Source organism: Phaseolus vulgaris, chromosome 1, assembly GCF_000499845.2.
Source record: "Phaseolus vulgaris cultivar G19833 chromosome 1, P. vulgaris v2.0, whole genome shotgun sequence".
NCBI classification, from domain to species: domain Eukaryota; kingdom Viridiplantae; phylum Streptophyta; class Magnoliopsida; order Fabales; family Fabaceae; genus Phaseolus; species Phaseolus vulgaris.
Genome location: NC_023759.2, coordinates 44,788,348 through 44,813,073, shown reverse-complemented (window position 1 = coordinate 44,813,073; position 24,726 = coordinate 44,788,348). Strand labels below are relative to the sequence as shown.

General features: G+C 28.5%; 3 protein-coding genes across 3 annotated transcripts; all 3 read left to right on the top strand.

Moving 5' to 3' along the window:
* The first annotated feature begins 1,920 nt into the window (after positions 1 to 1,920).
* On the top strand, positions 1,921 to 4,995 carry LOC137814557 (uridine nucleosidase 1). Its single transcript, XM_068617362.1, has 9 exons — positions 1,921 to 2,258; positions 2,592 to 2,707; positions 3,004 to 3,063; positions 3,209 to 3,391; positions 3,496 to 3,600; positions 4,017 to 4,113; positions 4,218 to 4,325; positions 4,424 to 4,559; positions 4,649 to 4,995. Exons 1-9 carry the CDS (start codon positions 2,168 to 2,170, stop codon positions 4,755 to 4,757), a joined length of 1,005 nt encoding a protein of 334 aa, XP_068473463.1. The 5' UTR covers positions 1,921 to 2,167; the 3' UTR covers positions 4,758 to 4,995.
* Positions 4,996 to 9,105: 4,110 nt separating this feature from the next.
* LOC137814556 (GDSL esterase/lipase At5g03610-like) lies at positions 9,106 to 12,383 on the top strand. The gene is made up of 4 exons (XM_068617361.1): positions 9,106 to 9,307; positions 9,386 to 9,610; positions 10,823 to 11,091; positions 11,622 to 12,383. Exons 1-4 carry the CDS (start codon positions 9,247 to 9,249, stop codon positions 12,135 to 12,137), a joined length of 1,071 nt encoding a protein of 356 aa, XP_068473462.1. The 5' UTR covers positions 9,106 to 9,246; the 3' UTR covers positions 12,138 to 12,383.
* A 7,861-nt stretch (positions 12,384 to 20,244) lies between these two features.
* Positions 20,245 to 22,226, top strand: LOC137814555 (cytochrome P450 94C1-like). The gene has a single exon (XM_068617360.1). It carries the CDS (start codon positions 20,437 to 20,439, stop codon positions 22,018 to 22,020), a length of 1,584 nt encoding a protein of 527 aa, XP_068473461.1. The 5' UTR covers positions 20,245 to 20,436; the 3' UTR covers positions 22,021 to 22,226.
* The last annotated feature ends 2,500 nt before the right edge of the window (positions 22,227 to 24,726 follow it).

The following is a 24,726-nucleotide window of genomic DNA, read 5'->3' as shown; positions in this document are numbered from 1 at the left end:
TTCTGACACGTGAGTTGTGTAAAAGCTTTTTCGAAAGAAGTTAAACTTGATTCTTAATAAAATAATATAATTGATGGTTTTCTTGGACATTTCTACATAAGGATGATAAAGTAAAATATTTTTATATCCATAATTTGTTTTATTTTTTATTTATATGTCTAAGAAATTTGATTTCTATATAGTTCATTACGTTTAAGTTTTGATTATCGCAATAAATTTATAAATCGGTATTGTTTTTCTCTTAAACATACTTTGTGTTGTCATGACATATATAAAGCGCCATTGAAACTCAATATTAAATAGAATAAATTTATAAAGACAAAAAACAAAATATTTCGAATATAAACATAAGAAACTAAATTAAAATAGAAAAAATACAAAATTCATTTTATTTAGACAATAAAAGAACTATTTTATCAGGTACCCTTTTAAAAATATTAAAATTAACTTAATGGCCATTTTAAATAAATTGTAAAATCAATATGAATTATAAAATATATTCTTCTTTATTAATTTGTAGAGGACGATCATGATTTTTATTATACAACATAAATTAATTTATTATTTACCTAAATAACATATCAGCTGGATTATTTTCTAAACTGTGCATGTTATGGAATTGGTTGAAAGGAACCAAAATTCTCATATTTCTATGTTTAATACAAATAAATAAATAAATAAATATATATATATATATATTTATGGAAGTTATGATATTCTCTTATGAGCTCCATTTCATATGTTAGCCAAATGTTATATCAATATAATAAAACACAACACTGTAAATATTTGTATTAAACATTATTTATTGTTCACAACAACAATCAATACAAGTATTTATTAAAGATACACTTAGAAGAAAAAAGGCTTACACGAGGCTGCAAGAAATGTAAGTTTTTTTTTCACTCTCTCGAAAGTATCGACATTTAAAATAATGTAATAATGTCTTAATTATTAATGTTAATGCTGTCTTTTCATTCTGTTTAAATTTTCCAATTTTATAACTTAATTTTAATTCAATGACATCAAATTTATCTTCTTCAAATTCTAATCATCAAGCTTAATTTATGAACTATTACAATTATCAACATTACTCTAATTATAATGTTAATATTTACCATAAACATATTTACATTTTTTAAATTATTTCACACTTAATAATTCAAACAAACTATAATTTACACAATTTATAAATGACTAACTTATCTTAAATAAACAAATTATTTAATAAATAATTTAAAAATTAAATAAATTTTTAAAGGTTAAATTTTATAATTAATTTAACACTTATTCAATCATTTCAGTTATTAATATTAATTTATGTTATTTAAAGAAAAGGTTGAAAATAGAATCATATCATTATAAGTACATGGCATGCAAATCAACCTTTTAAAAATTATTCCAGGTGTACTCTACTCTAAGGAGAATAAAGCATTTAAAGAGAATAAAAAAGGACCCGAAAAGTTCATAACTTTTTCAAATAACATCAATTTTAACAGGACTCCATGTGTAAACCACATAAATGTATTAAGGTTATATTCATAAGTTATTTCTTTTAAATATAATGTTGAAATTATGTCACCCCGATAAACACACATGCATTTTAAATGAGATAAATCATTGAACATTTGTCTTAACCCTAACTTAAAAAAATAGCATATGTAAGAGGAAAAAAAATTAATAGTAAATGAGAAAAAAAAAGTTTATTTAAAGGTGTAATGTTTTTAAGGAAAAAAATTATTATGAGTATTAAATTTTGTATGATTGGTAGCTTTAAGCGTTGGAAGTTGTGTCTGAGGATGCGAAAAAGGATTCTAAAAAATGCGATTTGGATGATACGTGGCAGGATTTGATTGGAGAATTACATAGGGGGTGAAAAGCTTGGTTGCACTCGAAGCCAGCCAAGGCATTATATATTATAATCCTGAATCTATCTCTTTTATTCACCCTTCAAACCTTCGCTTCAGCTTCTTCATCTTCCTAATCCTCTTCCTGCATTTTCCCCTCGTGTGTATGTGTGTATGCTCCCTCCAGTATCTACATACATACATACACACATACGTATATTCTCATACGTACATATATAAATTCCTACGTCTCTCCACTTTTCCTATTCCTCTTCGTCGCCGGTAATTCGTTCAAGCCCTAGCTCTTCTCCGATCAGATCATGGCCTCGCAGGTGAACAGCCCTAACGGTGCCGTCAACGGCGTTCTCGGAAACGCCGAGAAGCTTATTATCGATACCGACCCTGGGATCGGTTAGTTTTTCACTTTTCACACGTCTCGCAACTCTGCTTTTAATAGTTTCGTTATTTATTCATTTTCTTCCCTAAAAAAACTCCGTCACCGCTTGAGAAAACCCCAGCCTGATGTTTCTGCACTTTCCTTCATTAACACGTAAAAAATTATGTGAAATTTGAGTTTTAATTTGCTGTGTTTTGGATTTGAGATAGTTTTGGTGGGATTCGGTGTTTGAGATCCTTGTGTTGGTATCTGGATGGTGAATTTTCATTGGTATTTGAACGGTGTTTTTTTTTATTATTTACTTGTTTCCTAGTTAAAATAGGACTGGCATTTTTGTGATTCTGCAGATGATAGCATGGCCATTTTGATGGCTTTTCAAAGTCCTGATGTGGAGGTTCTGGGTTTGACAAGCATCTTTGGCAATGCAATGACGGAAGTTTCCACACGCAATGCTTTGCTGTTGGTACGTGTTCATTGTCAATTTTAATATCGCGTTGTTCGGATCAACTTTTTCGGGAACATTTCCGAGCTGTAATCAACTTGTGCATTTAATTATCGGAGAAGCTAAAAGAAAAGTAATTTATATAGATGCTATATGCACACATTGACTTAGCTTGTTAGGGAACCTCAATTTGTTTTATCTTTTGATTTGTTTTTTCCTGTATACGTGTTTAAGCACTAGTTTATAGAAACTTTTCATTTCTTTAGTGTTTGTGTAAAAGTGTTTTTGATTGTTGTTTTAATATGCAAAAAGGATAGTGTGAGATCGCAGGCCGTGAAAATGTTCCAGTTGCACAGGGCAGCTCTGAGCCATTGAAGGTATTTTAATATGTACTTTTGAGCTTCTTTAATGTGGATTCGGTCAAATTCAGTTTTAATTGAAATTGGGCTTTATTTTGTGCTACATCTCTTTTTAGAGCTTCTCGTTTTGCTGGTATTAATTATGATTTATTTTCTATAAAAGGGTGGAACGCCTCGTATTGCTGATTTTGTTCACGGTGAAGATGGTCTAGGGAACACATTCCTACCCTTACCTAAAGGTAAGAAGATTGAGAAGAGCGCTTGTGAGTTTTTGGTAGAGAAGGTCTCTGAAAATCCTGGCGAAGTATCTGTGCTAGCACTTGGGCCACTAACAAACGTGGCTTTGGTAAGTTGCTCACTAATTCTTGTACTCTATGGTTGTCCTTTGATAATTTCAAATTTTGTAGTTGTGTATATTTATTGATTTAGTAGTGTCACTTCCATTATTAGGCAATCAAAAGAGATTCATCCTTTGCAAGCAAAGTGAAGAGAATAGTTATACTCGGTGGTTCATTCTTTGCTTTGGGCAATGTAAACCCTGCTGCAGAAGCAAATGTAAGTGGTGATTTCTGTTTGTTATGCTTCTTGGAATAAGAAAAAAAACGAATTAATTTTCTACGGGCATTTCCATTTTTTATTTGGTAAGCTTCATACGTTTGAAAAAAATATGGAGCAGAAATCTTATAAATCCAATATCAATGCAGTTATGTATCTAATTAATAGTCTCATCAAGTTATCGGTTTAAAACTGAGCCTTAATTTCTTTGTAAACGTTTACTGAAATTGTGCATTTCCTAATTTTCCATTGTTTTCTTTACAGTTAACACACTTAGCAAAATAGATTGCCACTGTTCTACTTAAATAATATTGCTAGCAATTAATGGACATAACTGCCAATAAATGGATTTCCATTTTAGTATAATTCCAGTAATAGTAATTCATCTCAATAAATTATGACTATTCTACTTGCAGATCTATGGAGACCCAGAAGCTGCAGATGTTGTGTTTACCTCTGGAGCAGATATTGTTGTTGTCGGAATAAACATCACAACCCAAGTCCAATTCACAGGTCGGATTGTAATCGAAGATTGTTCCAATTTCCGGGTTATATTGAGTTATTTACTTTTATTCTAGGTCAGGCACCATAAGTTGAACATTGTCTTCTGATTTCAGATGCTGATCTCATTCAACTGAAGGAATCTCAAGGAAAGTATGCTCCCTTCTTGAGTGACATATGCAAATTCTATAGGGACTGGCATGCAAAATCTGATGGTGTCCATGGTAATTTTTCATTCTACTTCGATGCCGCAAGTTGTGGTTCCTACATATACAGTCAACTATTGAAGTTGCCTTGGGAATGATGATTTGGCTTCTTTCAGGAATTTTCCTCCACGATCCCGTCAGTTTTGTGGCCCTTGTGCGTCCAGATCTTTTTACATACCAGAAAGGGGTTGTGAGGGTAGAGACACAAGGCATCTGTGTTGGGCATACACTTCTGGATCAAGGATTGAAAAAGTTTGTCCAAATTTAAAACTACTATTTTTCACTATTTTCTTTTACAAATATTCATATTGGGCTCAACATAATTGGATTCATTTATGCAGTTGGAATATGAGCAACCCATGGACAGGTTATTCTCCTGTTTCAGTTGTTTGGACCGTGGATGTCGAGGGAGTTGTTGATTATATCAAGGAGCTGGTGATGAAACCCTGAAGTATAGACTTTTGTACTACCCTTCCCATAGCTTTCAATGCTTTGGAAAGTTATAGCACGGGATAGCTTCTTAATCAAAAAAATTATGTATAAGGTCATTTTCTTTATTTTCATTCTGTGCAATCAAAACTTTGGATATTAGAATTCACCATGGTTTCCATTTCCACCCTGAAGCCGATGAATTCTAAACCCATTTATATAAAAAGTTCATGACCAATGAAGTTCTCTTCAAATGAAATTATTTGTGTTTGAATTTCGCTCCTTTTCCTTAAGATAGCATTCATTCTTTACTTTTCCTACTTCTGAACTCTCGTGCTGCTTCTTACACTGGTATTATAGAATTTCGGTGTGAGTATCGCTCAAAAGACTTCTTCGCTCGTGTGGCAAGAAAATTTCGTAATTCCATTACTATCTTAGTTCTGAATTCTGATGAAAGGACACGAAACGTGCTGTAACTTCTTTGGCTATGCGTATGCTATCGTTTTCATATGGCTATGCAAGATTCTTTAGAATTTAACCAACTGCTTACGTTTGTCTATGAAGTTAACAAAATATTCGAATATACCTCTTCTAAGAAAAAGAAAAAAAAGAATACATTGTATGATAATATAATATTCCCTGGATCGAGAATTCCAATTTAACATATTATTTTTACTTAAATGTCATGCAGAATTATAAACTTTCAACCAACTCAAATTTTAAAAATACGTTTAATTATAAATTATTTTCGAGTTATATATAGAATAAATTAATTACATAGAATGTTTTTAAAAAAATTTTAAACTTTAATTTAATCATTTATATATTTTTTAAAACTAAAACAACAAATATATCAATAATGAGGGAAATTAAAATTTTTGAAACTAATATTTTGAAAAAATTAAGATTACGTCCCTTTAATATTAGAAGTAATTTTAATATATAATTTCATACAAATTTAATATTAACTAAACTAACTATTTTTTAGTTATAACTAATGCAAACACGTGTAGTACCGTTGTAGGTATAATTTTTTTTACGATGATAAAATATAATTCATATAATTAATTTTTTTGTATAAGTATTATTACAATAAAAATTATTACTAAAATATTAAAATTAGAATAAAATATGTATACAAATAATTATTTGTTTGTTTCTCATTTGTTTGTAAAACATATTTATTGAACTAAAGAAAAAAAATGCATTTTTTTTTAATTTTACATATATAGTGCTACATAGAATATGAGTTCAATTTTCAAAATTAGTTGTAAAAACATTTAAATTACTTATAATTATTATTATTTATTATTTATTTTAATAAATAAAAACAATTATAATATTTTTAAAGTTAAGATTTTAATATATATATATATATATATATATATATATATATATATATGTATGAGTGTGTGTGTTTGTTTAATGTTTATAGATGAATTAATTATTCGGTTCTATACTAAAAGTACAGGAAGAAGTGATTTTGAACTAATTGTTTATTTAATCACTTATTATAAAAAAGGAAAAATTTGTTTCCTAATTGGTATAAGGTTATATTTGAACTAAACAGTTTACTTAATTATTTATTTTATAAACTTAACTTTAGGATATGTTATAGCACGTTTAAAGGAATTTAATTTGATAATTTTTCTTAAAGCAGAAAGAAACGTTCCCCTTCTAATCGAAGGAATTTTCGGACCGCAAGAATATTTAAGGGCAAATTCTTCCTGTACCCATGTTTTCCTTCTTCACCTTCAATTTTTTTTTAAATATTAAAACTATTCTTTTTGGTTTTTTAGTTTTGGAATATAAAATTTGGAGATATCCAAATTATAGAATCTAGAAGATAATATTTTTGATTTTTTTTTACATTATAAATTTTACATTATGAAATATATTATTTTTTCAAAATGTATTTGTAATTATGTAATCCGATAGATTCTGAAAACTTTTAATATGTTTTATCAATCTCTAGTCTGCGACTCTAGGAAGGGAGTTTGTCTGAGAAGTTGATGAAGAGGAAGTGTTGAAGGGTTTATTTATTTTCTCATTAAAGATAAAAGGGTATTTTCGTCATCCCCATCGCATGGGTTGCAGGAAGAATTTGCCAATGTTTATGGCAAAGCCCAACATCGAGTGTACATGGGTTGGATCTTTAAAAAAATAATCCAAATTCAATTAAATCCATTGGATTTCAAATCTGTATTTATTTAATTGCATAAACTTGGCTTAAAAGTTTTAAATTTACCTTAAAACCATTTTATCTTTTAACATTATTTTAGTTTTAAATCCATTTTAAGTTATAAATATATTTTTTAAATTGATTTTAAATCTTAAACCAATTTTCGTCAAGAGCAACCAGAATATGTTCTAGTATGAAAGGATATATATTTTTACCTTAATTGAGCTGAAGATGTAATAGCCAAATTCTAGTAATTGATGTTTTTACTAGAATTAAGCCAAAAATGTTCTGAATGGGATGGAGTATCTAGATCCGAGTATCTTAAATGAATAGGTAGAATTATCTTATCAATAAATTGAAAAAATATGATGATGAAGAAATACTATAATAATAATAATAAAAAAGAACATTAAAAATATCAATATGAACCAGAGTATTAATGATTAACTTGTATATTAAAAATCTAAGTACTTTGATGCATTTGTATAGGTATAGTTTAAGTATTAAGATTTAGAAAAACACAAATCTTTTAATTTTTTTTTATATTTAATTTAAGTAGATTGAGTTAGACCACTCTAAATCTTTATTTCTTTTTATCTTTTTATAACGTTGGCTAGATCGATACAAATATTTTATATTTTTTTTAAGTAATGCGGACTTAACTAATTCTATCCTTTTATTATTAAATATTAGTAGTTTAATTTGTGTTCATTAAGTTATTAGGTTGTCGTTACTAGCATTTTCTTCAAAGGTCAACACTATTAGCGTTTCTTCATAAGCCGACACTACTAACGTCTCTTTCATAAGTGGATATTCAATAACTTTCAAAGACAGAATATTCACAATTTAAACATGTAACAAACACTAATCATACTTTTAACATCGACTTTTTATATTTGTATATTTTTTATCAACTCTAAAACAATTTTTTTATTGTAGTGATTAAATCACCTTATTTGATTAGTGTTGTAAGATTTCATGGAGTGAAATAATTACATATTTTATTAACACTAACTTTATTTTTTTAATTACTTTTCACATTAAGGATTAAGTGATTAACACCATTGAATATGGCCACTAAGGAATTGAATAAACTTTTGAAATGATTATGGAAGAAGGAAAGTCAAAGTCGTTGCAAATGGATCGGTCCACGCGGCACGTGCGTTTTTTTTTACATGCCACAAACAAACAATAAAAAGGGGATTTGGTAAATAATTTTAATTATGTTAACTTATGTATTGTCTTTATTATAAAAAAAAGTTTATACAAGTTAACATTTTGGGGATTAAATTATTTCTAAATTGACACAGTAAAATAGCTAATATATTCACATTTTCAGAGAGCAATATTGAAAATCGTGAGGACAGTTATATTCTTCTCTTGTCAAACTTTTTTTTTCATAGAAAACAATCTCAATTTAAAACAATTACGAAAATTATTATTTTTTAGTTAATTTTTAAATTTAATTCAGTCAAATATTTATTTCTTATACCTATTTCTCAGTATTTCTAATTCTAAAGGTCCACAAAGCACTGTATAAACACAATTTCCACCTCTAAAAAATAACGTTTTCTTTATTGCTAATTAAAAAGTAAAATTGATCACCTTAAACTTTTAGTTAATTTAAAATTTACAGTCAATAACTACTTTAATTTTTTAACTTTTAATTAAATTTAACTGGAACAATTCATCTAAAAATACTTTTACTTGTATATATTTTAGTTTCTAAAAAATTAATTTGAAATAATCATATTACTATATTTTAAAGTTTTTAAATTCTAATCCATAAAATACAACCCTTTTATGTTTCTACGAATTTATAAGTTTGCAAAATCTATACACTTTTTGAAATGCTTAAACAAAAGCAAGGAAATAATATTTACAAAAGGTAAGTATTCTGTCATTCAATTGCAAATGATTATATATTAATTTACGAATGCATTAATTTTATAATAATTATTTTTTAAAAAAATCGCACTTTAAAATATCTTTAATTAATTGACTTCCAAAGTTTTTCCACTAACCATAAATGAAAAAAAAATTGTATGAAAAATGACTAAACTAAACACATGTGCACAATTTTTTAAAAAGTAATAAACAATTATAAAAGTAATAAATAATTATAAAAGTAAATGTGGACAATGAAAAAGAAAGAAAAGAAGAAGAAAAAACTTGCTTAGGCATGGCCTCACTCCCTATAAAATACAAACGCATGTCTTAGATTTTCTCTTCACTTTTTTTCTCACAACTCTTGTTATAGTAGATACCAAAAACTTCTTCCCTCGTACTAAAGCTTTTCTCTTCAAATTTTTCTCACACTTCTTCATCATGAACTTCACCAACCAACTCTTTCTTCTTCTCACTCTTTTCTCTGTTCTATTTCTCTCAGGTGACAACATAAGCATAAACAAACATGTTTTTTTTTTCCTTAAAGGATTGATCAGAAACTAAAAATTGATTATTTCAGGAGAAAGGGTGTTGCAAACGGAGGCTGCCCATCACCACCATCATCATCATCATCATCATCATGATCATGGTCCAACAAAGTTGTTCGTTTTCGGAGACTCGTATGCTGACACAGGCAACATTCAGAAAGCTGTTTCAAACTCATGGAAAGACCCTTATGGCATCACCTTTCCCGGCAAGCCCGCCGGCAGATTTTCCGACGGTAGAGTCCTCACCGATTACATTGGTATGTGAACTCAACTCTCATCAACTCCCATACCTTTTTTTTTTATCTTTAGCTTTTCTTTCTCTATAAAAGTTTTTGCTTTTGGACCTGCTTTGTTGGGTTTCATATGAAATTATTGTATACTATTGTATGATGCAACAGCAGTGTGCTTGACCATACTATTGTTTATAGAAGATGAACTGGTGGGGCTCATTTCTCTGCTGGCCTCGCTCTTTTCCTTTTGTCGTTCTAATTGTCTATCTATTGGTTCTGACCTTTTGCTCTTCTTTTTTGCCATTAAAATGTTGCAGTTTATTGTGCTTATGTTATGGTGCAACTTGTCACTTTATCTCAATTCCTTTTTTTACTCTCTTTGCCCTTTGTATGTCGCGTTGGAACTGCGTTTTATCCCGCTTTTTCATCTCACAATTATTTGTGGCATGTTCTTTACTCTCTCGCGTGACACCGTGCTTTGGATGCAGACACTTTTGTCCTTATCCTTACTATTAGTAATCATTGCTTCAACATTCAGTGCTCCACTAGTCTAATAATCACCTAGTAATTGTCTTTTTAATTACGTGTTTCCTTCTTCATATCTTCCTAATTTCATGTTTTTATTCATTTTATGGATCCTTTCTCATGTTTGAAGCATAGAACTAAAATTGAATATTGATACTCTATTATGGTGTGTAAGTTGCATATTCCATCATCATTTCTTTGGTCAAATACCAAAGCCTTTCATCACTAGTTGTTCTGATCTAGACTTCTGCAGCTTTGTCAAGAAAGTAAAAGCATTGTGTTACTTTACCAGGATTACACCTCAACTCTAGAAACAGTATTTGCTGCTCAAATACTGATTAATAACTTTACTTTCTCTCATTTGTTTAATTATCAGTAGTTGTTGCTGGCTCAGCCAATTAAGAAAAGAATCTTGAGTTTAAAAAAGATAAGTGTGTTGTTAATACATGTTATCATAATTTTTAATAAAAAAGATTTACTGCCTTTTAACAAATTTTCTTTAAACATTCATTTACAACATTAAATTATTCAACGTGCATCAACATGCCATTCGTGTCAGTGATACACTTGATTGAGATTCCACAGTCATAACTGCATTAACAAACCTTTAATTTTCAATTTATGCATTGAACTTTATAATTTTATATTGGAATTCATTTGCATAACGCTAAACCAAAACGTATTATAACAAAAGTAGGTGTGGTTGTGTTGCAGCTAAGTATTTGAGAGTGAAATCACCAATTCCTTACAGATATAGAAAACTGATGCCACAACATGTAAAATATGGGATGAACTTTGCGTTTGGAGGTACCGGTGTGTTTAACACGTTGATTCCATTGCCAAACATGACAACCCAAATCGATTTCTTGCAACAGCTCATCAAAGACAAAGTCTACTCTGCCTTAGATCTCACCAACTCAGTTGCCCTTGTTTCTGTCGCTGGCAATGACTACAGTCACTTCACACAAACAAATGGCTCTCAGGTAAACAAATTCATGCACTTTTCATTGTATCTGTATATAGTGTTTTCTGTGCCTTTCAAATTATAATAGAAGTATTTGGATTGCTAATATTTCATTGTGGGCAAGTTGGTTTGTTGCTTTCCAATAAGAAAACTCAAATTTTCTATATACTAGGCTTACTTTTAGGTCCAATATACATCTTTAAGTGGGTTAGGTATATACTATTTTGACAAGAAAACGACCTTTACTTTGGGCTCAATGATGTCAAATTGTAAGAACAGCCTAAGGAAAAAGCAAAAATGTATGAAATCAAAGCCACACGGAAGAGTTTTGTTTTCGATGAATAAGACCAACAATGACGTTTGATCTATTCGTGACTGAAATATGAACGTCTTACTTATTTTGTTGAGAGGTGTTTTCTTTCTAACACATCTTACAAGAAATTCCAATAACCACTTTCTTATGAAGATACTATGTTGTGAAAGACTGTGTTGGCAGTGTTTGTGATTATTTAACCAATGAGCAGTCTTAATTTGCATGAATGTGTGTAGGGTTTAGCATCTTTCGTGGCCTCAGTGGTTAATCAAACAGTGATGAATATGATTCGCATGAGAGAGGTGGGAGTGAAGAAAATAGTGGTGGGTACTCTGCAACCCCTTGGATGCCTTCCCGAGATCACAGCCGCAACCTCATTCCAACGTTGCAATGAAACCAACAACGCCTTCGTGCTTCTCCACAACACCCTCTTGAGCCAAGCAGTGACCAAATTAAACCAGCAAACCAAGGACCGTTCCACCTTTCTAATTCTTAACCTTTTTGACAGCTTCATGTCGGTGTTGAACCACCCTTCCACAAACAACATTCGGGACGGGTTGAAGCCATGTTGTGTTGGTGTGAGCAGTAAGTACTCGTGTGGGAGTGTGGAGAACAATGTTAGGAAATATAGGGTATGTGATGACCCAAAATCTGCTTTCTTTTGGGATCTTGTGCACCCTACACAAGCTGGATGGCATGCAGTGTACAACAAGTTGCGAACCATGGATGATCTTCATCGGATTCTTGACTAGCTCCTCCCATAAAGGAAGGGCTTCATAATGTTGTGGCTAGCTCTATAGTTAGTTGTTTTCTTTGTGTTTCATTGTGTTCTGTTTATTCCAATGTTGTTCATGGGTGGGTGCAATGTGCAAATACAATGTTGTTTCTTTTCATTCCAAACAATATTTCGTTTAAGTGATCATAGGTTGAAAACTCTGCATCATCATTTACAACTAAAAAAAATTGAATAAATCATACAGTAAATTGGTGTCTTTCAACTGTGTTATTATCAAGATAGCATTTTCCATTTCGTTTAAATGGTCGGTTTTACTTCCAACGTACGTCTAATACAAATTTGAAAATGTCAGAAAAAAAAATGATCAAACAGAAATTGAGTGATCTAAGAATGGCAACCAGCAAAAACAGAGGTATTGTAGGAAAGAGGCGACTCGAATATAGAAGAAAAGGAAGATGATAAATGAAAATAATAAAAACATATTACAGAAAAATTATCATACATTCGTATTGTTAAAAAATTATCTATTAAGTGATACACAGCAATATAGTTTTCCTTCTAATTTAATATAATTTTCTCCACCAAATTCGACCATTTACGACATAAACTGATGCTTTCAGTGACAAGTTTTGCCCACCTCACTCTATTGTTATGGCAATTTCTTTTTATAAAAAGTTGTAATCTTACTCATATATCATATACATCTCGGCAAGGCAAGACACTTCAAATAACAATAATCATTGATCATCACATAATTATTAAAAAAAATATAAAAAAGAGATTAAATCAAAATCGATTAAAAAAAACGATTGATTGGGGTTAACTATATATATGCATAGATGAAAGTGTATTGTTATGTCATTTAAGTTAGTACTAAAATATATTTTTTTATTGAGAGACTAAAACATTAAAAAATTAAATATGTTTAAATAAAAAATTTGTAACCATTTTACAAAAATGTAAGAAGAAAATAAATTTCTGTATAAAAATAGTTTATATATAAACTAATTTATAGTAATTATCTTGTTTAAACTTTTAAAAATATATTTTTTGAAAAATTTATGTATGAATTAGTTTTATCTTACAAAAAAAATATTTTGTTTTACTTCTTATTTTTTTTTAAATTATTAATGCCAAAACTAACCTATATACATTTTGACTATAATTAAACCTGAGGAGGTAAAGAAAATATATGGTAAAAGCATATAGGTTTATATGTAATCTATTATTGTTAAATAATATTATGAATGATTTTAAACAAAAATGGTATGATTTTTCCTGACAATAACCGAGGAAATGTATTTGTATGACCATATATTATAACTGAAAATTTAAAGAAAAACAGAAAATTACAACTATTGTTTTTACTGACACTTACAGATGCCGTTATTAAAGTGAAATTTCTGCCGACAATATATACACAAATTATTGTTTAGTTGCTCTTAAAAGTTTGGTGCCTATTAGATCTATTGCTAATTAAAGTAATATTAGTGCAGCAAAAGATACTTTTTGTTCCACAATAACTTTCTCAAAAGTGGAAACAACAAAATATAAAACTAAAAGCTAGTTTAAATATATTTTTAGTTCCTCTAAATGTAATTTTATCTTTTTTTTCCTAAAAAGTATTAATTTTAAATATTTAAATTGTTTAGCCATCCTTTCTTATCCTTATTATAAATTATGACTAGTATAATAATATAAATAAATAATAATGATTAATATAATTAAGATAATAAAATATTTCAACATTAAAATAATTTTACTTTTTAATATGTAATTTAATTAAGTAATATATTTTCATTTAATATAAATAAGATAATTATATATTATTTTATTGAATGAATTATTTTTTAATATTTTATTTTTAATAAAAATTATTTATAATTTATTTTTGCTCCTATAAATTATTTTCTATACATTAATTTTTATATTATAATTTTGAATAATTAAAAGTTTATTTATTTTATAATATTATAAATAATATTAAAGAAAATAATAATTATGTGCTATGTTTTCATAGGAAGTAGATTTTGAGTTTAATTTAACATTACAATATTAATTTATAAAAAGAGATTCGCATACAAATTAATCTCACATCTTCAAAATTAATTATTTAAATAATTAATTATAAATTTTAATTTTTTAATCCTATTTTGCTTAATGATAGTAGAATATGAATAGAAATTTCTAAATAATCACCCACCATTTTTCTTCTATCTCATTTCTTCTCTCTAAAAACCTGAAACATAACTATCTTCCCCTCCTTTATTGATTTTGTTGACTAGAGGCTAGCTAAGAGGAAGAGTCTAAGCATTCATTTGAATTGTAATCTTATGTAATATCTTCTCTTCTCTCTTCAATTTTATTTATATTTTTTTATAGAAGGTTCGTCATGAATGATTCACAGGGTTATTGAGAAAAATGGCTATATGAAATTTAAAACTTGATTTGATGCGTGTTAATAGTTAAGATTTTCTTTTAGGTGATCGATAAGTTTTTCGAATACTTTTACTTCATTCCCTCCTTCAAAAACGCGTATACCTTAAAGCACAGTGAAGATCAAGATACGTAAAATTAATTTGTTTTCTTCAATTTTAACCATTGAATAAAACATACGATGAATTTGTGTCTTCATTCCGTTTTGGATTCTTGAATTTTTTATAGATGAATGGTGGAAACATCAATGGAGGAGGCGTGTAAGAAGACTCACTTGGAGTTTACGGATTTTTTGAATGTGCATGCTAAGTATGGATAGTGATTGGTTGGACCATATCACTTAGTTAGGTGAAGAACAAGATTAAAGTGTTTATCCTAAGGAGGCAATACAAGAGAGGGAGATTGGCTAGCAACTTGGGTAACAATTCACTCATTCATTAATCTTGTAAAATGAGAGTCAAGCACCTCAATTCATAAGAGAGAGGGTTGAACATTTTGGAGCCAAAATTTGAAAATTCAAAATAAAATTCTCCAGTTAGAAGGTGTCATGTGGAGTCATGCTTTCCATGTTTAGCTCACACCTTCCATGCTAAATACTCTCCACTCCTATGTTGCCATGTGGACGTCCATGTGTTTCATGCCAATGGGATTTTCGTTCTCCAATATACTCTACACGTTTTAGGGTTACATTGGGCTCAAAGAAGCCCAATTGTTACCCTAACTAGTCACTTTTAACCCTAACAATTCATATTTTACTATTGACCCAAATATTTGGTCTAATTATTTTAGTCAATTGCTTCTTGCACCATATACCTGCACCCAATTATAGGAAAAAAGACAAAAATACTCTTAAAAAAATGGGGTACATATAAAATTATATTTTGGACTCTCTTTTTCGGAACACAATAATCTCTTCCGGATAAATTTTTCCAGAATGTATTATTTTCAGTTCCGGATTTTTTTATCTAGAATGAGATTTTGATTTTTTAAGGATTTTTATATCCGGAACACAATAATCTCTTCCGGATCTACTTTTTTAGAATGCATTATTTTCAATTCTGGATTTTCATTTCCAAAATAAAGGGTATTTTTGGAATTTTGGAATTGTGTTGGGTGCAGGTTCAAAAGTATTGGGTGCAGGAAGCAATTGCCATTATTTTATGCTACTAGGCCCATGAAATCATAAACAACTTTATACAATTTATTTAAGCTAAAGCTCGACCCGCAAATAATGTTGACTAGTCAGCAAAAACTCAGTCTTCTTATATTCTTCTGACCAAAACTTTAGTTTATGTTTTGATGACTTGGAGGTCTTCTTGGATATGTTTGTACATTCTTTCACCCTAGAGTTGTCCTTTTGATTGGACCTACAACAAGAAACAAAAGCCGAATTAGATCCATCTTTACAAATAAATCAATAAACAACTTCTAGATTTTCATCATCCTTATTATGTGGTTGTGTGTGGCTGGGGATCTGCCATCAAAATAGGTATAGGTTGATAAGTTAACTATTGGAAGATTGATGAATTTTATCCAAAAAATAATGATTTTAGGAAATGATATGTACTTTTGATAAATGTTACTTTTACTTTATACACTATACACATGGTTTATTGTCTTATTGAGATACTGATATAATTTTAGTTTGAATCTAGAAAATGTAATCTTGGTAGTCCTATTTTCTTTGGTTGGTAGTCCTATTTTCTTTGGTTTTAGTTTTAGTGTGATCTTAATGTAATATTCTGCTTTGTTATAGTTAATAACTTCATAAGGAATATCTTATAATTTAAATGTATGAAAATAATCTATAAACTACATTGAAATGTATTCACAATAAATATATTCATGTTATAATTTATTTAAAGTTATAAGGAAAGGATAAAAGGTTGTTATAAGAAAATTAATATTATTTTTTTATCTTTTTTAATTCTTAGTTGTTTCTCTTTCTACATATGTTTAGTCTTTTCTTATTCTAATTTCACTAATAAATACATTTTTTTCTTTAATTAGACCTAAAATGTGTATACTGTTGATAAATATTCATACTTTTTGCTTAAATTTAAATAAGATAAAGAAATTAAAAGAAATATTCTTTCCCATAACCTCTTTCTTTTATCTCAGTTTTTTTTAAATAATTTCTTTCATTTGCTAAATAGCAAAATAATTTTTTTATGAGTAATACTCTATGTAAGAATCTCTTGATAAAAATTAAAATCTCATAATTTAATTTGAGAACAAAAATAATTGGATGTTATATATATATATATATATATATATATATATATATATATATATATGTTGATTATCGATTTCTTGTTTGATTGATAATATCAAGTAAAATAGAACTAGTTTATAGTTGATTTTGAATTGAGTATAAAAGATGCAATAGATGTTGAAGATAAATACGTTATGCTCATAGAATTATTTAGAGACGTTTAAAGTTGGCTTAATCACAGAATTAAATTCAAATCAGGTTTCATAACAATAATATAATCACTTTCTAAACATTCATCATCACCACAAACAATAATCCATGTGATGATGACTGTATATGTTTTGGATTACATGTCATCTATGTGATTATCATTCACAAGTTTCCATACCACAGAAAATAATTTTGATTATAGTACCTATAATATTTAAGATTTAGACTTCAAATTTATAGTTTCAATAATATTTAAATATTTCATTTGATCGATAAAAAATTAATAAATTAAATAAAATATTTATGAGATGTTTTAACCTGTATATAAAAAAAACACTAGAAAAACTCTCTCAAATAATAAAAAAACATCTTTAACTAATAGCATCTCTAACTAATAAATATTCCTATATCACATAAAAAAAAATATGTAATATTTGATGAAAAACATACAACTTTTGCATCTTTTAGAATGCATAAGAGAAATTGAAAATAAAATGAAATTTTTTTCAACTCTACTTGTTTCTAAAACTTTCTTTTTCTTTTTAATCAGAAAAAAATAATCATTATTAGCAAGTTTTCTTCTCCAACCCTTCAAAATAATACATTAAGTAATAAAATTAAAGTTGAAATTAAGTTTCCAACATTATTTTAAATATGACATAACAATGGTGTCTCTTTTTGTTGCTATGATCATGCTGTAGGAATTGTTAGAATTTGTCAATTACTCACTGATATAAACTTTGAGAATTTTGAATTTTACTTACTTCTTGATTTATAATAATCTAAACTTAAAAGATAATCAATAATACTAAAAATGCAAGAGACATGAAGATTTGGAAGAGAAGAGAAATAGAGAGAAATGAAAAATGAGAAAGAACGAAATTTTAAATAAAAAAAAAGTGTGAAATACAAAATTATTTCACATATTTAATTTTCTTACTTTAGCTCAATGAATTACTTTAAAAACATAAATGTCAATAAATCGACACTATCATAATAAAAAATTAACATTTTTACATTGATTAAAACAAATATTCTTTTAGTAAGGAATCTCTTGAGTAAAAGAAATATTTTTTTACAGAAAATTTTTTCCCACTAATATCTAGAACCAGTAAAAATTGTAAGTTGTAACATATACATACTCGTGAATAATTTCAGTCACGTATACATCGATAATGTTTTATTAAAAAAACATCAATAATATTTTATGAGTACGAAAAGTGGACAACATAGTTGGCTTTAACTTTAGTGAGCATTTATATTTTATAAGATTCTTATACACAAAATAGTAAAAATAAAGATATTTATATGCAATGCGACCTATATATCAAATTATTTCTAAAACAAAATGATTATCGACTTGACTGCCAGCTCTTCTCACGATAAATTATTTTATAATATAATCATTAGTCATATAATATAGTCAATCTTTATGGGACACAAATTTAATTTATTAAAAATAATAAATGATATTGAAAATTTTAATCATAACTACTATATGATTTTTGCCTTCTAAAAAAATTATTACATATTTTAAATTTGTAAATTCAATTATAGTATAAAAATGAAATTGGTCAGATCAACTAACTTGAAGATTTCCGAAAATCGATCGGGTTAAATATAAATTTGTAGTTTAAATTGATTATTTAATATATTTAATTCACAATTTAAATAAATTTAGATAGGAAATAATAATTATATTTTTAAATTTTTTTAATAAATAAAAAAAACTAATTAAAAAATATATTATAATTTATATAAAATCATTATATTTAAATTAAAATTAATTTTATTGATATGATTTGAATTTTAAAAATACAGTTATTTTGAGTATCAACTTTAAAATTTAAACTAATTAATAAATAAAATTTTGATAACTAATTAAATATAAATTTAGAAATTATTTTAGGTATTAATATTTTTTTTAATTTTAAAATAATATTTAATTTAATTAATATAATAATTAATTATTTTTAATTTTTAAAATTAACTTTTATTCAATGATTTTGTTACCGTGTTATACCTAAAAGTCAAAATTTGCATTATAAATACAAATTTGATATATAGTATATTGAGCGAAAACACATCTATAATTTTTTTCTAGTGCTATAGTAATAAAAAGTTTAATTAAGTTTTAAGTATTTTATAAATATTTTTAATTGAATATTTATTTAAATTTAAAAATTTTAGTTATATTAAGTACTTCAAATATTTATTTTAATATAAGCATTTTATTGTTTTTTTATCTCTAACTCGTAATACTTTTTTCTCTTTTCAATTGCTTATTTCTTGTTCTCTAGTGTAAAGTTAAGTTTAGTAATTACTAATTGAATAATACTAGAGAAGGAAATATGAAATAATGATGACGTTTACAACAAAAAATAAAAAATTACAATAGTTAAATTAAAATAAAAAATATTTTAAATATTTAATAAAACAATTTTTTTTAAAAGTTAATTAAAAATATTTAAATTTTTGAGATAATTAAAATTTGATTATATCATAATAAAAATACGATCACATGTTAGTATATATAGTTCTAGGAAAATGATATTTTCACAAACTATAAAGTTGTATACCATTCTTGATGTGATGAGTTTAAGAATAAATATATATAATAAATGGTAGATTTGGAATTAAATTATATGAAAAAATATTAAAATAATAGTATTGAGAGTTGTAATGTGGTTGTTTCAAAAATAATTAGCCATTGCTCTATGTCATATTGAGTCCTCATATATTGACATCCTCCGACAGTAACACACATTACGCTGCAGACGTAGCAAAGTGAGATTGTGCACGAATGAACAATGCGAACTATATTACACTAATTCTTAATAACAAATAACCAGTGTAATATATATTTTTTACTCAGAATAACATATTACATCGGTTAAGCCATCTAACCGCGGTAATGTATGACCCATATTTAGAAGAAGTAGAAGGTTGTTTCAAAGACAATGGTGTTGAACCAGAGAGTTTGTCAATGTGCCGTCACGTCGAGCACGGCAACGACGATATCAACGAGGTGCTGAAGGTTCTTGACCGCGTCGAAGCCGAGAGCGACGACGTTGACGAAAGGGGAGGAGCTTATTGAGCAGCGATTTGACGATCTGGGGTTACAACGAGAACGACAACTTTCAACTCGTAGCAGAAGAACTCGTTGAGGAGGCGGCAAAGCCAAAATATAGAGAGAATGACGTCAGCAAAGGAGTCCTGTTGATAGTAAACAAGAATTCGGAGAAACGAACATAGTTCTGAAAATATTATTGTTACAAAATTGTCTTTGGCACATCATTATCTTATCTTTGGCCACTGCACAGCCTGAAACGTATGTCATGCCAAAGAGGGCATAGAGGGTGGTCAACAAAACATTTTTCTTTTTCTTCCAAGAACACTTACACACTCCTACTTATATTCTCAGTCCCTGCTGTTTCATCTTTATCAGTGAAAAATGGAGTTTCAGCCTTTTAATGTCTGCTCTCTGATGCAGCTCTTCTCTAGCGTGTCCTTTGGCACGCTGTGTCTTTCCCTCGCCATAATCACCCTTCTCTCTCTCACTCTTTTATCATCTCTCTCCTTTGCCTGGCCCATAATAAACATCTTCTTCTGTAACTGCGAAACTTGCGAAGCCTATCTCACTTCAAGCTGGTCCAAAAACTTCCACAATCTTTGTGATTGGTACGCTCATCTCCTCCGAAACTCTCCCACCAAAACCATCCACATCCACGTCCTCCAAAACACCATCACCGCCAACCCCGACAACGTCGAGTATGTTCTCAAGACCAGGTTCAACAACTTCCCCAAGGGGAAAACCTTCTCCGCCATCCTCGGCGATTTCCTGGGCGGAGGAATCTTCAACGTCGACGGAGAGTCCTGGTGCTTCCAGAGGAAGATAGCCAGTTTAGAACTCAGCAAGACCTCCATACGATCCTTTGCTTTCGAGGTTGTCAGATTCGAAATCCAACACCGACTCATCCCTCTCCTTGCTCTCTCGAAACAAAACGACGGTGTTCTGGATTTGCAGGACGTTTTCAAGAGATTCTCGTTCGACAGCATTTGCAAATTCTCCTTCGGGTTGGACCCTATGTGCCTTGAGCAGTCTTTGCCTATATCGGACTTCGCTCGTTCCTTTGACATGGCGTCAAAGTTGTCCGCGGAGAGAGCCATGTCAGTGTCCCCTCTAATTTGGAAGATCAAAAGGTTCCTCAACGTGGGTTCGGAGAAGAAGCTACAAGAAGCGGTTAAAACGATCAACATCTTAGCCAAAGAGGTGATAAGACAAAGAAGAAAAATGGAGTTTTGGTCTCACGAGGACTTGCTGTCACGGTTCATGAGTTGTGTGAACGACGACACGTACTTGAAAGACATTATCGTAAGTTTCTTACTAGCTGGTCGTGACACCGTGGCTTCGGCTCTCACCACCTTCTTCTGGCTACTGACAAAACACCCCGAAGTGGTGTCGAAGATTGTTGTGGAAGCAGAGGGAGTAATTGGGCGAGAGAAGAGCAAAGATATAGCGAGCTTCGAGGAGCTTCAAGAACTGCACTATTTAGAAGCGGCGGCGTATGAGAGCATGAGACTGTACCCTCCAATTCAATTGGATTCAAAGTTTTGTTTGGAAGATGATGTGTTGCCTGATGGGACTTTTGTGAAGAGAGGGACTAGGGTTAGTTATCATCCTTACGCAATGGGTCGTTTGGAGGAACTATGGGGAAGGGATTGCTTGGAGTTTAGGCCAGAGAGGTGGTTGAAGAATGGGGTGTTTTGCCCAGAGAATCCGTTCAAGTACCCAGTTTTTCAAGCGGGGATGAGAGTGTGTTTGGGCAAAGAAATGGCTCTGTTGGAGCTCAAGAGTGTGGCCATTTCGGTTCTTCGGAGGTTCCACATTGAACTAGTGGCACCAGATCATCGCACCCCGCGTTTCTCCCCTGGCCTCACTGCCACTTTAAGTTCCGGCCTCCGCGTAAAGGTTCGTGATCAAGGTACCCAACAACAACAACAACACCCTCTTCTTCTTCACAAGAGATCAATTTGATCTTGGTTTAGGGTTTAACGTTGGTGCTTGAATTGATTACGTGTTGAAATGAAGGTTTGGTATTGTATTACATTCAAGTTTCTCTCTCTCAATTTTTTTTTTTTCTGATTGATGTCTTCACCTTTGAAGATGGTTTCTTGAATTCTTTTGTTTTTCTGATTAATATAGATGGTTTCTTGATATATTATTGAGTCAGGGGTGTTTTCTAATATAGGTGTTTAGGTGTTTTCTATTATTATTTACAGGATTGGAATATCTCTGAAATAATTTATATTTATTATTTTTTTTATTGATGATAACAAAAATATATAAAATAATTTATGTCTTTAAAATCTTTGCCAAAATTGGATCACCATAATGTCATCTTCTGATTAAATTAATGGAGATACTTTAAATTGTATTTTCAACATAATGCAAATCTGATATGCATATATTCACTATATATCATATCAAACTTTAATGCAGTTTTTTTAGATGATTTTAATACCATTCTCTAATTAAATGCAACTTTAAAAACCTACGCGCTAGATTTAACTTAAATATTTGTCATACAAATTTTCGAAATAAAACACAAATTCCAGTCATAAGATAAGAAAAAAAATGTATATGGTTTTATTTTCTTTCATAATATCTCGCATTTAATTTAGTTGCTTTCTAAATAAACTAGTAATAAGAATTCATGTTTTAAAATTGATCAAGTAATATAAAACTTGTAAGGATGAAACAGAAATCAAGAAGAGGAAATAACAAAAACTAATTACACCCTCTAACAAAAAAACACTCGTTTGATAACCAATACTATTTTGATCATATTTTATTTTATTTTTTTAATTTAAAATATTAATATATATCATTATATTATGAAAATGTGTTGGTGTCAAAATATTTTTTTTTAATTAATTAATGTATGCACAAATATAAACTTTTTACACTCTTTAATAACATTTTCATATAGTTTAAGTTAAAAAAAATATTTAAAATATTAATATAATTAATTGTAAGTAGTTATGATTTCAAGATATCGAAGTCCTAAGTTAAACATCCACATCTTCTACTCAATGTTTACTTGTGTTTTTTAAAACTATATTATACATTAAAATAAATTTGTTTAATGAAGGATTAAATAATTTTTAAAAATATATAAAACTTTTTATACTTTATATGGAGAGAGGGAAGATATGAAGTAAATCACAAACTGTTGTCAAAACACTGCAAAAAAAATTCGTATTATCTACAGATTTTTATCCACGGATCTGAGTCCGTAGGTAAATTCAACATTACCTACGAACAACATTACCTACGGATATTACCCACAGATTCTGAATCCGTAGGTAAATTCAGTATTACCTACCAACTATTACCCACAGATCTTATTACCTATCAACTTTTACCTACGAATTTTTATTACCTACCAACTATTACCCACGAATCTTATTACCTACCAACTTTTACCTACGGATCTCTATTACCTACCAACTTTTACCTACGGATCTCTATTACCTACGAATCTCTATTACTTACGAACTATCACCTACGAATCTCTATTACCTACCACTTGTTATCATAATAATTATATACATAATATTAAAAATATTAATATAATATGAAGAATTATAAAATCATAATTCATAATATTAATTATATTTAATAACATTAATAATATTTAATAATATTTATAATATTTAATAATATTTATAATATTTAATAATATTTATAATATTTAATAATATTTATAATATTTAATAATATGTAATAATATTTAATAATACTAAGAATATATAATAATTTAAGAATATTTATTAATATTAAGAATATTTAATAATATTAAGAATATTTAATAATATTAAGAATATTTAATAATATTAAGAATATTTAATAATATTAAGAATATTTAATAATATTAAGAATATTTAATAATATTAAGAATATTTATAAATATTAAGAATATTTAACAATATTAATAATAATAATGATATTAAATATATGAATAATGTTATTAATTTTTATTTTATTAATTATATTAATATTGATCATTATACTCATAAGTATAATAATAATCATAACATGACAACAAAACTTAATTGGTGTAATGGTTAAAGCTTCTATGGACATTCCTCAATAGACTTAACTTTGAGTCTCAATTAGATATCAATTTAAAAATTAATTTATAAATTTTATTAATAATAAAAGTTGTAACATCCTTATTTTTCCCACCACATCATCTAATGATATAATAAACAAGTAGAGAATAAGATAATTTTATACTTTATTTTTTTTTGCTAAATTTTGTTTCTTAAATGAAAATTTCGTCACTAGAATGAGAATTTTATTACTATAACAAAAGTTTGTTTCATCGTTGAAGAAAATTGACTCGAGATCAACTCAAACTCCTAATTCTAATTTTCCTTGAGTGACAATAATATCACTTAAACAAAAATATTAGATAACAAATTCGAAAAAAGAGATGCACAATTTATGACTATTAACCTCAGCCAAGACTAAAGTAAATACACTTACATGTGCATATGCTACTACTATATCAAGACCCATTATATATATTTGTAAGCATAAAATATAACTCTTAAATATCATGGCTACTACAATGACCAACCTCCTTAATCATGTTTGTATTCAGTGAGGCAAAGTGATAAAATAATTGTACCCTTTATTAATAACTGCACACCTTTGCACACTTTTGTTTTGGGC

Bases quoted from the DNA above. Each gene is read 5' to 3' on its own strand.
- LOC137814557 (XM_068617362.1), top strand. From the start codon at position 2,168: ATGGCCTCGCAGGTGAACAGCCCTAACGGTGCCGTCAACGGCGTTCTC. The intron at 3,064-3,208 runs GTATTTTAATAT...TTTCTATAAAAG, and splicing joins GCAGCTCTGAGCCATTGAAG to GGTGGAACGCCTCGTATTGC. The intron at 4,560-4,648 runs GTTTGTCCAAAT...TCATTTATGCAG, and splicing joins CTGGATCAAGGATTGAAAAA to TTGGAATATGAGCAACCCAT.
- LOC137814556 (XM_068617361.1), top strand. From the start codon at position 9,247: ATGAACTTCACCAACCAACTCTTTCTTCTTCTCACTCTTTTCTCTGTT. The intron at 9,308-9,385 runs GTGACAACATAA...TGATTATTTCAG, and splicing joins CTCTGTTCTATTTCTCTCAG to GAGAAAGGGTGTTGCAAACG. The intron at 11,092-11,621 runs GTAAACAAATTC...GAATGTGTGTAG, and splicing joins CACAAACAAATGGCTCTCAG to GGTTTAGCATCTTTCGTGGC.
- LOC137814555 (XM_068617360.1), top strand. From the start codon at position 20,437: ATGGAGTTTCAGCCTTTTAATGTCTGCTCTCTGATGCAGCTCTTCTCT.